Here is a 13,167-nt window from a genome sequence, read left to right on the forward strand (position 1 = left end):
ACTGACAGCAGAATTACATTTCACAGCAGTTTATTTTGTTGCCTATCCAATAGATTTGTTTATAATTATGTAGGAGTTATTCTCTGTGCCTTATGAGAAATAGCTGTAAGGCTGATCCCCTTAGTAACAGAAATGTTTAGCTACTGCAGAGCACTCCATTTAGATGGACAAATAAACCTCTCCATGCTAAGAGGCAAGATCTCTTTGTGTGCATTCCTCTCTGTTGACTGAAATAAGGTAGGCATCAATACCTTTTAGGAAGTCCCAGGAAAGACTGTCTGACTTGTGAATTGGAACAGGCCAGGAAAGTACTCTTCACACATGTTCCTTGTTATAACTTCATCTACCAGATAGCAGGCCTTTTGCTCACCTTATGCTAGCTCTGAAAGTGTTGACATGTTGGACCTAGTAAAAAGTTGTAATTTTTAGTTAATGACAGACAAGCCAAGTGAGAGCACACAACAGATTACAAACTCATCGTCCCTTGTCATTTAGCATGGAGTTAACCTCCAAAGACCTCCGTTGTGTGCAGAAAAGCTGTTTTGTTAAAATATTCTGCATTTAATTAGGGGAAAAAAGTTTATTTCCCTTTCAGAGAATACGTACTGCTCACTTCTCATTTGCTACAGTTCAGAGGAGCACAGAAAATGGCAACAATTCTCTAACATCCTGTGCTATTTAATATAGATTGCACCACATTGGACACTTACCTGCAGTGATGGAATAAGATGGGGGGGGAAAAATGGGAGGAGGGGGAAATTAATGATAAAGCAGCATAAACAGTAATTGGGAGTTCCCGGCTTTCCAGTCCTATAATTATATGATACTGTCAATCATTCTTTTCACATGATAAAGTGAAAATGCAAAGCTGTGGTTGTTCCCTGAAAAGTTTTTTTAAATACTGTTTTACCGAACAGCAACGTATCTTGCCTGTTCTTAGTTCTTCCATCATTACATGAGGAAATGGCAACAGTTTCTGTATTAGATGTGCCTGATACTTTGCAGTATAAAAGAGGCTTGTGACCTTTGCAATGAGAAGCTTTCATACTTCCTTTACTTGCTGCATTTATTTGATATGTGGTAGGGGGAAGTAGCCCTGAGGCTACAAAGCTGCCTTTTGTGTCACCCATTACATTCCTTGTGCTTTTGATGAGTTGTCACTGAAAGAACATTCTTCTTTTTACTTTTGTTGCTGTGAAAAGCTTTGGCAGCCCACCAGAGTACCTCTTGGACCCTCTTAGGTATAAGCACTGCTGTCGCTGGAACAAAAGTAGAAGTATGTTTTTTACTACATCTTGGAGATACTGGAGTTGGCATAAAAATAATAGTCCTCTGCCGTCTCTGACGCATCTGAAGGCTTAGGATTAGGGAAAACAGGAGGCTGTAACACACTGTCCTTGCCAGAACTCGGCACTTGTCCCAGTGACCTAATTCTCTGCCCTGAAGTGACATCACCTGAGGCTAGAGCTCACCCCGGTTTATGGAAGAACTGAGAGAAGAAACAAGATGGAACCATCACCCTATTCTGCATTCATGCAACCATTACTCTCTTCTTTCTCTCAAGGATGTTAGCCTGCTCTACTGCTAGCTAATGTAGTTACTCTAGTTTATACAGTAGTAGCCTTGGAAGACTGAACAGTTAAAGAACTGTTGATGAAAAATGTGGTATATAGGATTTGGGGGGGGGTGGGGGGGGGAGGGAGTATTTGGGAAGTCGGCACTGAAAATCTGTGCAATAGTGGTATAATATTGGTAAAAGTTTAGTTCTCAAGCTACTAATGTTGATAAAAGTTCAGTTCTTGTGCTCTATGGTACCATTGTTGATAAGACCGCATTTCCCTGCCTTGAGGATTCCTGTCTTTTTCACTACATAGGCTGCACCAGGAGCATACAGGGCTGCATATAGAACCATAAACCTGGAATTTCCAAATTTTTGAATGTGAAAGTCTGTAAATGAAAGATTTAAGTTCCTTAACAGGGTTTCTTTGTTTGCAGTTGTATTTTTGCTGCATGAGAGGACTACTTAGGGCCTCTGGTCCTATTGCCTAATCCCCATATTAAATCTATTGTACCTATGTTGTCAAGGTTACCACAGTAATTTAAGTCTAATGTTGCAAGTTAGTTAATGTATGTAATGCACAGTAGAAGTCTGAAATCATATGATCCAGGATCTTCATTTAATGCTGATATGATGAGGAATAGACATTTAAGTGGGGAAAATAAATATTTTGAAAAGGTAAATTAACTCTGTTTAGAGAGAGTGAAGAAATCCTGGCCCACTAAAGCCCTGTAGAAAATTACAGTTGATTTCGGTGAACTCAGAACTTCAGTCAAGATGCTTCAATATTTTTAAGGTGTAGTAATTGAAATAAATTAAATTCTTAGTATGAACATGAGAAAAGGGCAGCTTAGTTTAAAAGGCTAGGATGGAAGCATACAGGTAAAAAAAGTGTGAGGATAATAGATTTCATGACTGATTTAAATTAACATGGTTTTGTCTTTAAAAGTTTTGAATTATCTTGGCGCTGCATCACGGCACAGGAGAACACACGCTCTTGAAATAAAATATTGCTCTTAGATGCACATTTGACTGGATGTGAGCGTCCTTCAGATTACTGAGAGGTGTTTTTTTCTATCTGCAGAGCATTTGTCTTTGTGGCTTTACAGTATAAACTTCTGTTCTTCAGTCAAGTTCTGCTGGGATGCTGTTTGAAGATCAGTAAACATTGCCTAACTTACCAATGAGTGATAGCAAATTTCTGACCGTTAGCCCACTGACACCATTTTTTGCTTCCCCTTGAAAAGCCTGTCACATGTAAATGTTTGATCCCATTCTCAGTTCTTCATAGAAAGAGTCAAACTTAAAAGGCTAGTAACCACTTCATCCTTGACCTTCTCTTTTGCTGATTAAAGTTTAAATGAAGCATATAAAAATTGAGACCTTAACGTACAAAAGGAAGAGCTTTCCCTTGTGTGTGTGTATGATAGCAACAAGTATGTTCTAATCACCTTATCAGACCAAAGAAGTGGGAAATCTCCCTTTAGAGGTGTATTATTATTTTAAATATAATTTCTAGGCATTTAAATTCAGTGTAAAACTTAATAAACTTTTTCTATAGTAGCTTTATGCTCCTATGTCACTGCGTGTAAAGATTCCAGGTGAGTTTAGAATCTGCTGCTGTGCTCAGCGTAAGAGAAGCAAAATTTTCTTACAAAGAGGTTAGACCTTTTCATTAGACCGATTGATATATATTTGAAAAAATTAGACACATGTTTGCTTGCACAGCCACCTTTTGGGTTTTAAGTCTGTTGGCGTATTTGTTGTCCTTGCCTTGATTTGCACCAGGGGAGGTTTAGATTGGATATTAGGAAAAATGTCTTCACTGAAAGGGTGGTCAGGCGCTGGAACAGGCTGCCCAGGGAAGTGGTGGAGTCACCATCCCCAGAGGTATTTAAAAGATATTGTAGATGTGGTGCTTAGGGACGTGATTTAGCGGCGGACTTGGCAGTATTAGGTTTACGGTTGGACTCAGTCTTAAAGGTCTTTTCCAATCTAAATGATTCTATGATTGGAAGATCTGGCGAATCTTACATAAACATTGTAGCTCTTTATGGGGGACCTGCATTGCCTTTTTTGGGGTAAGGCCATGCTAACTATATTTTGGTTATCCTGGTTGTTGCATTAGCCCTTGGTGGACCTAGAGAAACCAAATTCTGGTGCCCATCCGCTGTTTGCTTCCTTTACCAGCATTCAGATGTGTCCTAGGGTCTAGACTTTGTGTTCAAACCAAAACAAAAAAAGCAGGTTGGTTGAAGCTGCTAGGCTAAACTCACTAGTGATGAATTCCACAGATCAGTTGCAGCTAAATAGATGTTTTCACATTCTTAACTTACTTTCTTTAACAGAATCTTATTAAGTAATTATATGAGGCTAAGAGCTTGTTTATGTATTTTTCTTGGATATAGTTAAGAAGCATAAAATATTTTGTCTTGGACTCTTGTCCTGTCTTCAATGAAACATTGTAGTTAATATGCATGGGAAAAGATGTTTCATTTTGAGAATCAAGGCTATTGCTCAATAAATTGTCTTGCTGTTTTAAATTGTCATAATGTTCTATAACAATGTTTCCAAAATATTGGAACAAATACAGAAACGATATTATTGTGCCATAGAAAGGAAAGAATACTTGAGCATTTGTCTGCGTAATCAGCCCTATCATTGAAACAGCAGTGTCAGCATCCTTTTGTACTTGCTCCTTGGCTACAGCACTAAAGTAGGGCGGGACATGCAGGATTTTCTTGGCTTTAGTAGCTGACCTATAAAGCTATTTGAGTCACAGGTTTAAAACTAGGACGTGGACAGCCATACAAATATTCTAATAATCTGTGCGCCCAGGCATATGTATGGAAAGTCTGTTTACCAACCACAAGTGACCATCTTTAAAAGGCTAATTTTTCCTTTTATAGAATTATTATTTAATACTTGAGAAATATTGTTACAGTGAAAGGACATTTCACTGGTGAATAGGTTTGAATGGGACCTGAGCAAGCTGTTCAGTGAGGAGTCTAGGGAAAGGAGTATGCTACAAAGGCCTTCACTCACACCCCTCTTTCCAGAGCGTTCAGGTTCAGTGTAACTTGGGAAAAGTGTCTAAAAGTCTTGGAGGGCAAAGTAAAAAAAAAAACAAAACCCAACAACCAACACACCAAAAAACAACAACAACAACAACAACAAAAAACCACACCACCCACAACAAGAAAACAAGCAGTAAGAACTTTTTACCATGGATCGTTCCTGAAACCTAATGATAGTAGAGGCAAGTGTAGGAAATGGAATCATCTTTACAGGAATGGATGTATTACTTTGGTACATTTATTAGGATCTTCCTGGGACATCGGGTGGGAAAACATTTAGTATCCAATGCAACCTTGTAGGACCTGTATGGCCCTGTTTTCTGTGGTTCTGGTACATAACAAGTTAAAATGGATACTGTTTGTGGTTTGCCCCTTAGTTTTGGCAGTTGCTTTTAAACAGAAATTTAATTTGTAATGAAGTTGTTATCCAGCCTTATAAGAAGTTCCTATGTGCTAGAGGCAGATGTGCACTAGATTAATAATGCACCGTAGTTGAAAAGTACTTCTTATGTGTTTTAAGCTTTGTCCCTGTAAATGCCCACTTCTGACAGGTAGTACTTCTTATCTGGAGTAGACTTGGAATAGAAGTAATAATCATTAATCTTTTTTAGGGACCACAAACTGAAAACATATGAAAAGGCAGTGGATAGGGAAATTGCTAATTATTGACACATTTTCCCATAGTTAAATCCGAAGTTTGTATTTGGTTGATTAACATGAACAATATAGGAGATAAATACCTGTTAGGACTGCTTGTATTGATGAAGCTTTTAAACTTGCCAGAATTTAATGAGGTGTTCCTGCTAGAAAAATGCCACATGTGGTAAATAATTACTGTAAATTATGAATGTTATTAAAAAAAAGGGACTAGCCAAACTTAGCAGAAAACCATTAACCGTGAGAATGGTTTCAATATGTGCCAAGGATGTGTTTGAGATCAGGTTACATAAAAGTTAGATTCACGAAGGGAAGACCCTAACCTGCTTGAGCTGCATGGCTATAAGGCCTTTTCCAGCTGTTTAATCTTCACTTACGGAAATTAAAGCTTCAGGTTTTCTGTACTAAATATTTTGGGTTACTTTATATTAGTTCTTTGAAGCTGAAGAGTATCTGGCAAGAGACCTAAAGGGTTGAACCTCAGCACTGTGAACTACTAGAGACTATAATGACTGATCAGAGCAAAAGTATTCTCATGCTTGACTTGTCCAGTAATGCCATCCCATAGAAAATAGAATACCAGCTTGGGATTTACCACTCTTTATCCAAATGTAACTTCCAGTTGGTAAATGTCTGTCTTTCTGAATTCTCAAAGGGTTTAAAACATGCTTTCTGTATTAATCACAGAGTTGGGAAGTGGAAATGCGTTGCCACAGTGGTTCTGCTCTCACACAGTTCATCTGATGAAGGAGGAACAGTTTTGAAGTTTGCTGTGTCACATCAGGGAGATTTCCTAGTTCAGCTTTGCTGTCAACAAGAATACTACATTTTTCTTCTTTAAAAGGAAAAGCTCAGTCTGAATAAAGCACTAATGAATAGAATAATAAGCAGTGGCCCAGCCCCTCCCTCACTACTGGATGGACAGTGAGCACTGCAGAAAGTCACGAAAACCAAGAGGGCTGCAACTCCTTTGGCCTCTAGATAAACCATCTCCAAAAGAATTTGCTATCTAGTATGAAAATGAGTGGATAGATACAGTTAAATGAAGATGCTATTCTTCAAATAATAAGTAATTTCCATTCTGGAGTAGATAATTTATGCCTACTACCCAGGCAGGAATTGTGATTAATATGCTGCATTAGCTGCTTGAGTAGATAAAATCTCAAGAGCTAAAGATCTTGTTTTCATGCAGATAAGACTAATAAGAAAATCAAAGGAAGATAAAACCTTGAGAAAGTGATGTAATGTACAGAGCAAGTTGTACCCTGTCGAAACTGTAAAGTCTGAATGAAATGTTATCAGACTTTCCTGTTATGGAGGTAGGAAGAAAGGCTTATAAAGTGGGGCACCCCAAGCTCCACACCTGTAACATGATGGAAGTGGAACCGACCTGTTTCGGCAAAGTGTGTGATGGTTCTTTTTTCCTTCCCTACATAGGAGAGCAGTGCTTTTTTTTTCTTTCGTCAGGAGACCATGTGTGTCACAGGCAGCCTGGGCCGACCCCACCACTGACAGCTGGTGGAGTTTTGAGTCTCAGATTAGTTGCAACAAACAAGACACTTCTTTTGGTGTTCTCTTTAGTCTGAATGTAATAAATCAAACTCCAGTTAAGTAATTTTTTATCTCTGAGACCTATAAATTAGGGTAAATTATTTTCTATGTTTATGCTATTAAATTTTATAAAATCCAGAAGGTTTCCCAGGGTCATCTGCTTTAACCTCAAGCAAGTCTCCACACTCTCGTATTCAGCAATCTGTGCTCATTATTCATTTGATCTTAACATCTTTTTCCAGAGTCATATCCCAGACACATATTTGTCAATGTAGCAAATCAATTTCTTTGCTGCTAGTAACCTTCTTCTCACTGACAAATTCACACCTTCATTTTAAGATGCATAATAAAGCATTCGGGTCATGCATAAGATGAGTGGTGATAGTCGTAACTAGAATGAATACATGTAATCTAGAAATTTCTTCTCCTGTAAATGAAACTAATGTTCTTGTCCATAATAGATTTAATTTTAAAAAGTATATTAATGAAAGATTTATGAAGTAGAGGTTGTTATTTTCTTTCATTAAAATGTCAGTATATCATGCTGTTGTTTTCTGTGTGTACGTGAGATGTAGATGAGAGTTCCAGTATTGTTCCAGTGGGAGTCAGTTGTCAAGTAGGAATTTTTTTGTTGTTGTTTCCTTTAAAGTTCGGTAATCACTGTTCTACTCTTGATTAAAATTAGGATCTTGTTTCTCCATTTTAGCTAGCTTGCACTATTTGGCTCAAAATATGAGATATTAGTCTTTTCATTCTTAGTATTTATTTGGTTATCAATTACATGTTTGGAATTGTTCTGAAATAGGTGATAGAACTTTTATTTCAATGTATCTTTATGGGGGATTTCTGGTTTGGTTTTGATAGTTGAATGCCCTTTAAGCTATGTTGTCAGCAAATGTTGTGTAGGTTTCTGTCATAACTGTGAATATATTCAAGTACTGGACTGCCCATGTACAACTTGAAGCAGAATTTGGAGACTCCAGTTTTGACTAAAAAAACTACATCTTAAGATTTCACCTCTTTGTATGTATTTTATTACAGGATTAATTTTAAAGTACTGCATGTAATTACACTGTGAGGCATTTTAGCTTACTGTGGTTATACAGGTTGTTGAGAAATTGTGCAGAAACAAAAAAAACAGAGTGATGAAGCACAGTAAATTTGCATTAATTATCCTCCTCCTTTCTTAGATATTTGGGCAATTGGCTGCATATTTGCTGAACTATTGACTTCGGAACCTATATTTCACTGTCGTCAGGAGGACATCAAAACAAGTAATCCTTTTCATCACGATCAGCTAGATCGTATTTTCAGTGTAATGGGATTCCCTGCAGGTAATTTATTTTCATTAAAACGTCAGACATAACGCTACCGAGTTGATTTTTTTTCTGAAGGAAATGACTAGTTGTTTGTATAGGTATGAAGAAGCTGTCAGTTTGATGAATTTGGAAATGCTGACAATTATGGAACAATAGCACTGGCCAGCAAACAGGAAGTCAAACAACTGCTGTAGTTATTTCTTGTTGTGCATTACTTAACCTACGCTTTCAGAATTGTAAATGCTTCTCCTTTTTCCCCCCCCACCAAAGATAAAGATTGGGAAGACATAAGGAAGATGCCAGAATATCCAACTCTTCAGAAAGATTTTAGGAGAACAACGTAAGTGATGACAACACAACAAAAGTTCAGTGAATGTAGCAGATAGGCAGAAATTAGCTCCTGTCCTCTGACTTTTGGGGGAGGGAATTTTGGAGTGTTTGGGCTCAAACACTGTGACACCTGTCCTGTTTGAATTAGCTGTTTTGCTTGAATGGTGTTTCCTCCCTCAACTGCTTGTTAAAAGCATCAACTGGGTGGCCCCCTTATTTCTCTAGAAAGGGTCGTCACAAGTGCCATTTATTCTATGGCACAACAGACAAATGAGCTTGCTTAAACCACTTGTGTTAGCTGTTCAAGATAACTTCATTCATTTTGTGTGAGAAAGTATAGGGAAGCACCTCCCTGGTCGTTTTGACCAGCAGATGCATGGAGACAGTAAAGTAGTGAACAGAAGTTTGTATGGAAGGTAACATATTCAATAGGTTGTGATGCAAAGCCTACCTGGGATCTGAGCATTTTCCACTTCTAGTGCTTCCTGGTGCTTTGGCTAAATTAGTCAAGTAGTGGTGATAGATCAGAGGGTGTAAGGAGCAACACAAACTCTGTTGCATGGCAGAGGGCATGGATTCAGGAGTTTTGGTTTCTGTTTCCAGCTCTGCCATAGATCTGTTATGATGGCTTTAGACAAGATATGAAACTTCTCTGTGCACAAAGCTTCTTTCTTTTGAAAATGGCTGTAGATAACCTCTGGATTTGTAGATTAAAGGCAAGGCGCAGGCCATACATATTTGAGACATTTTTGAGCTTGGGAGCTATAACAACTGTATGGTTTGCAGGTTGGGGTCAGGGAGACAGAACGGTAAACTAACTGCTCTGCCAAATTGCAACTGGAAACAACTTAATAGCTTAGCTGTTGTGCTGTTATGAACTGCTGTGCACTTTCTGTGGCAGAGTTGCTTTAGAAAACTAGAGTATAAACTTTAAGTTGAGTTTCTCTGCCGTACGCCCATGTCAAAAGCTTATCCATATGCTGTAAAAGTTGCATGTTCCATAGAAATAATCTGTATACAGTTGATACTACTCCTGTTAGTGAAGAGCACACTTTATGCGTGCAACTGCTGGATAAATATCTGACATGTTTTCTGATAGCAGTTCTTTTTACCGTTTAAGGGCTGGTAAATGTTTTTGTGATCACTTGCTACAGTTCCATGTTCTTAATGCTGTATTATTTCAGAGATGTCTTTTTTTAACTGTATTTTTCAGATATGCCAATAGTAGCCTCATAAAATACATGGAGAAACACAAAGTCAAGCCTGACAGCAAAGTTTTTCTTTTGGTAGGTACAACTTGAAAATCACTGTGATGATAGGAATGAAATGGATTTCTAATAGTAATACCTGTGTCTGTTCTTCTGTCTCATTCTAATGAATGCAAATGTTCAAGAAAGCTATTTATCACAAACTGGCCATTTTTGAGGTGTTTCCTTCATATAACATTCATGCTGAGGGTGTGCTTAAACTGCTAGTATTGAAGATCTGAAGGTCTTTTTGGAAGATCTGCAAGGCACTCATATACCCAGCCTTACCCTTAGGTCTGTTGTGTAAATGGGATAGTGAGTATTATATAGCCCTTGATTCTGTGTTGTTTCAGAGAGCAAAAGAGCTCCTAAAAGCTAGAGTTTTGTGAAGAAAGGGAAGAGGAAAGGAGAAATTTAATGATTTCCTGTAGTAATTTTCTTTTTTTTCTTTCTTTTTCTTCCCTCTCATGACAGTTAACCTCTGTTCTGTGGGTGATTCCAAACAATATCCCTAAACATGTATTTGCTGGTTACCAAGTTGAGTCATTCATTGTCGGTGAATACAAGGTTGCTCTGTCTAATACAGCCTCATTTCTTGATGCCTCTGTGAAGACAGTGCTGTCTAAATTTAGGAATGAAGCTCAAAGTTACTTTTGCTAGGGCTGTGAACAGGGAGTCTCTGTAATAAGGCTGTTAGTGCAGCTTGAGTTCTAGTGGTCTTTTTTCATCACTAGTTACAGATTCAGCATAGCAGTCTTCTCCCTAGATCCTGGCAAAGATTTGCTCTTTGACTTGTTAGTAGCAGTAGTAGTAGTAGGATGATGACACAAATAGTTGTGGAAAGAGAATAGGTTGGTACCAAGTGGGTGGAAGGGAACCATTCACGTAAGTGTGAGACTTCAAGAAAAAATAAATAAAATTTCTTAAACTCAACTTACTGGGCACACATTGGAACGATCTGTAGGAAGACTCGAACTGAAAAGATGACAGTGTAAGAGACGTCGTTAGTTTGCACCTAAATTTCCTCCTGTTTTCCTGCTAAAGGCGGAAGCCACCAGAAAGCCTGGTGGAAAGGCAAAGAAGTAAATGGGTTGCTGTCAGCTATTGTGGTTAATTCATCAAAGCTATGAAACTAAGCTGAGAGTCATCTTGGGTGGGTAGGCTACTTTTCCAGGGGAAAATATTAAGTGGATCTCCAAAGGACACAAAATTAACCATAGAGTGGCAAAATACATATACATACTTTACATATATTTTTTTAAATATATATACACACACACACATGTATATTTTGCCCCTGTATGTAAACAAGGAAACTTTTCCTTATGGAGAGGTAGTGAGACAAGGATATTACAGACTGAACAAATAGGTAGGTGTCTACCTATGTATTCCCCTGTATAATTGTGAGAATGAGAACTGAAATACCCAAAAGTCTAAAGGCTCTTTCTAAACATCATGAAGAAGAAAATTCATGTAGCAAGGTAGGTTCTGTTAGTCAAATTTTTCTCACCATTCGTAATCAGGGATAAATGAGGGTGGTTTAGTGATTAACCACAGAGATGGGAGACTGTTCGCAAATAGGTCAGTCTCCCAGAGCTCTGTGTGAGAATGCCCAGGAACATGGGCAGCCTTCTTGAAATCTCATTGCTGCACTGAGGAGATCTATATACTGAAATTACCGCAGCCATGCTACAGCAAAGGGGCTCAGTACCTGCCTTATCTTGTGAAAGGTCCTAAAAATCAGCAGAACTTGAAGGAAAGGTGTGTATTACTCTCTCAAATCAAGAGAGATTGGAAGTACGCGTTTTCTGAGGCAGACTCCCTAAAAGGCCTTGTTCGTATCCAAGATAGTTATGTTACTTTTTTGAAGTAACCTCCCTCTTGCAAGGTGACCCCTGACGATACCTACTTTGTAACCTTCATTGGTCAGGACTCTGCGCTAATGAGTACAGAAAGTGTGGCGCATAGAGAAAATACAGCATCAGGTAGCAAGTGCCTCTTGGCAAGGAGGAGGATATTGTGCCACTCTGCTGATTGACATTGAATGTTAATATCTAAATGAAGGGCAGAATGTTTCCTATCCAGGAAGAGGCATCTGTTCTTGCTGTCCTGGAAAAGGTACAAGCATGGTATTTATAGCTGTTGTGTCAGGCCAGTAGAGCCTGACAGCGAGCAATCTTGAGAGCTGCTGAGAAGCATGAGGCTGTTGATGAAGTCCAGTCTCACAGGCTTTCTATATTGTGTTAGCAGCTACTACCCTGAAAGCAAATTGTGTCCAGCCATTTTGTATTCACTTTCCTAGGAGCAACAGAAGCTACAGAAGACCAGATTTTGTCAAAGAAAGTTGGCTCACAGTAGCATCACTTATAGGCAGGATATCTCACCTGGAGTGATGTGTGTGGAATGGGCAAACTCATTATATCCTCTGAAGTGGAGGGGGATTACTAAAGGGAATGAGCAGATCATTGAAAGGTCCAAGATATCTTTAGGTCTTCTGCTGTGGCCTTCCCTTTGAATGACAAAGAATACAGGTCATGTTTGGAGGCAGCTTGTGATGAGCGTGCTATGTGGCAGAAAGCTGGAGGAGCTTTCTCTTGCGTAGTACTGCAGCAACCAGTTCTGACGAAGGAGTCCAGGGAGCAGAGGCTGATGTCCTGTACTTGCCTGTCAATGACCACATCTAACCTGGAGTCACCTTACACAGAACACGAGCTTTTGTCACTGTGGGGGAACTGGGGAGAAGAAATTTGCATCACCTGTGTGTGTGTCACAAGACACTAAAACTAACAAAAACTTTACACGTAGGGGGAGGTGGTGATTTGACATAAAGATGCTGAATACCAAAACTGTTGTTTGTATTCATTGTACCGTGTGAGGTCACTGTGTAGAGAGCCAACAGCACAGTAGAGGTTGAATTTGTTAAGATATTCAGGAAATATAGGGTTAAGGGTTATCTGATGACATAAAGTACAGTAAATAAGCGCACCATGCAAACTCTTCAGGTGTGTGCAATGCAGGACCATCCTGAGGTGTATTTATGGACAAGCAGCAGGAAAAAACTCAGGAGCTGGTTGCAAGTGAGCTGATAGGTGGAGAGACAGCCCAAATGGCTCTTCGTGGCGTTGTCAGAGTGTTGGGGTCTGTGGCGTAATAAAGTATGGGAATAAGGAGAGGTGGGAAGGAAGTGCCAAAAGCAGAGAGAATTTTATAAGACCTCATCTACAAAGTAGGGTTAACTACAGCTACTGAGAACGGAAATACAGGGAATCATCTGCCTTGATCAGGATGAGTGCTTTTACTGAGGCTGTTTACTGCACCATATATATAGAATACAGAATTGTGTAACAGATTTTTGATTTATTGGAACAAAAAGCCCCAAACACCCATGCCAAAATCACATTCTTTTGCTGAACATCCAGGGAATTTTT

General features: G+C 38.9%; 1 protein-coding gene across 1 annotated transcript in view; it reads left to right on the forward strand.

The window, feature by feature from the left end:
* Positions 1 to 13,167, forward strand: part of CDK19 (cyclin dependent kinase 19) — a 136,282-nt gene that overhangs the window by 108,274 nt on the left and 14,841 nt on the right. Inside the window, exons 7-9 of the mRNA XM_064447463.1 lie at positions 8,034 to 8,177; positions 8,433 to 8,502; positions 9,706 to 9,778. Coding sequence (XP_064303533.1) covers positions 8,034 to 8,177; positions 8,433 to 8,502; positions 9,706 to 9,778 — 287 coding nt within the window. The remainder of the gene's footprint in view (positions 1 to 8,033; positions 8,178 to 8,432; positions 8,503 to 9,705; positions 9,779 to 13,167) is intronic.

The sequence above is a fragment of the Phalacrocorax carbo genome, chromosome 3 (assembly GCF_963921805.1).
Source record: "Phalacrocorax carbo chromosome 3, bPhaCar2.1, whole genome shotgun sequence".
Lineage (NCBI taxonomy): Eukaryota > Metazoa > Chordata > Aves > Suliformes > Phalacrocoracidae > Phalacrocorax > Phalacrocorax carbo.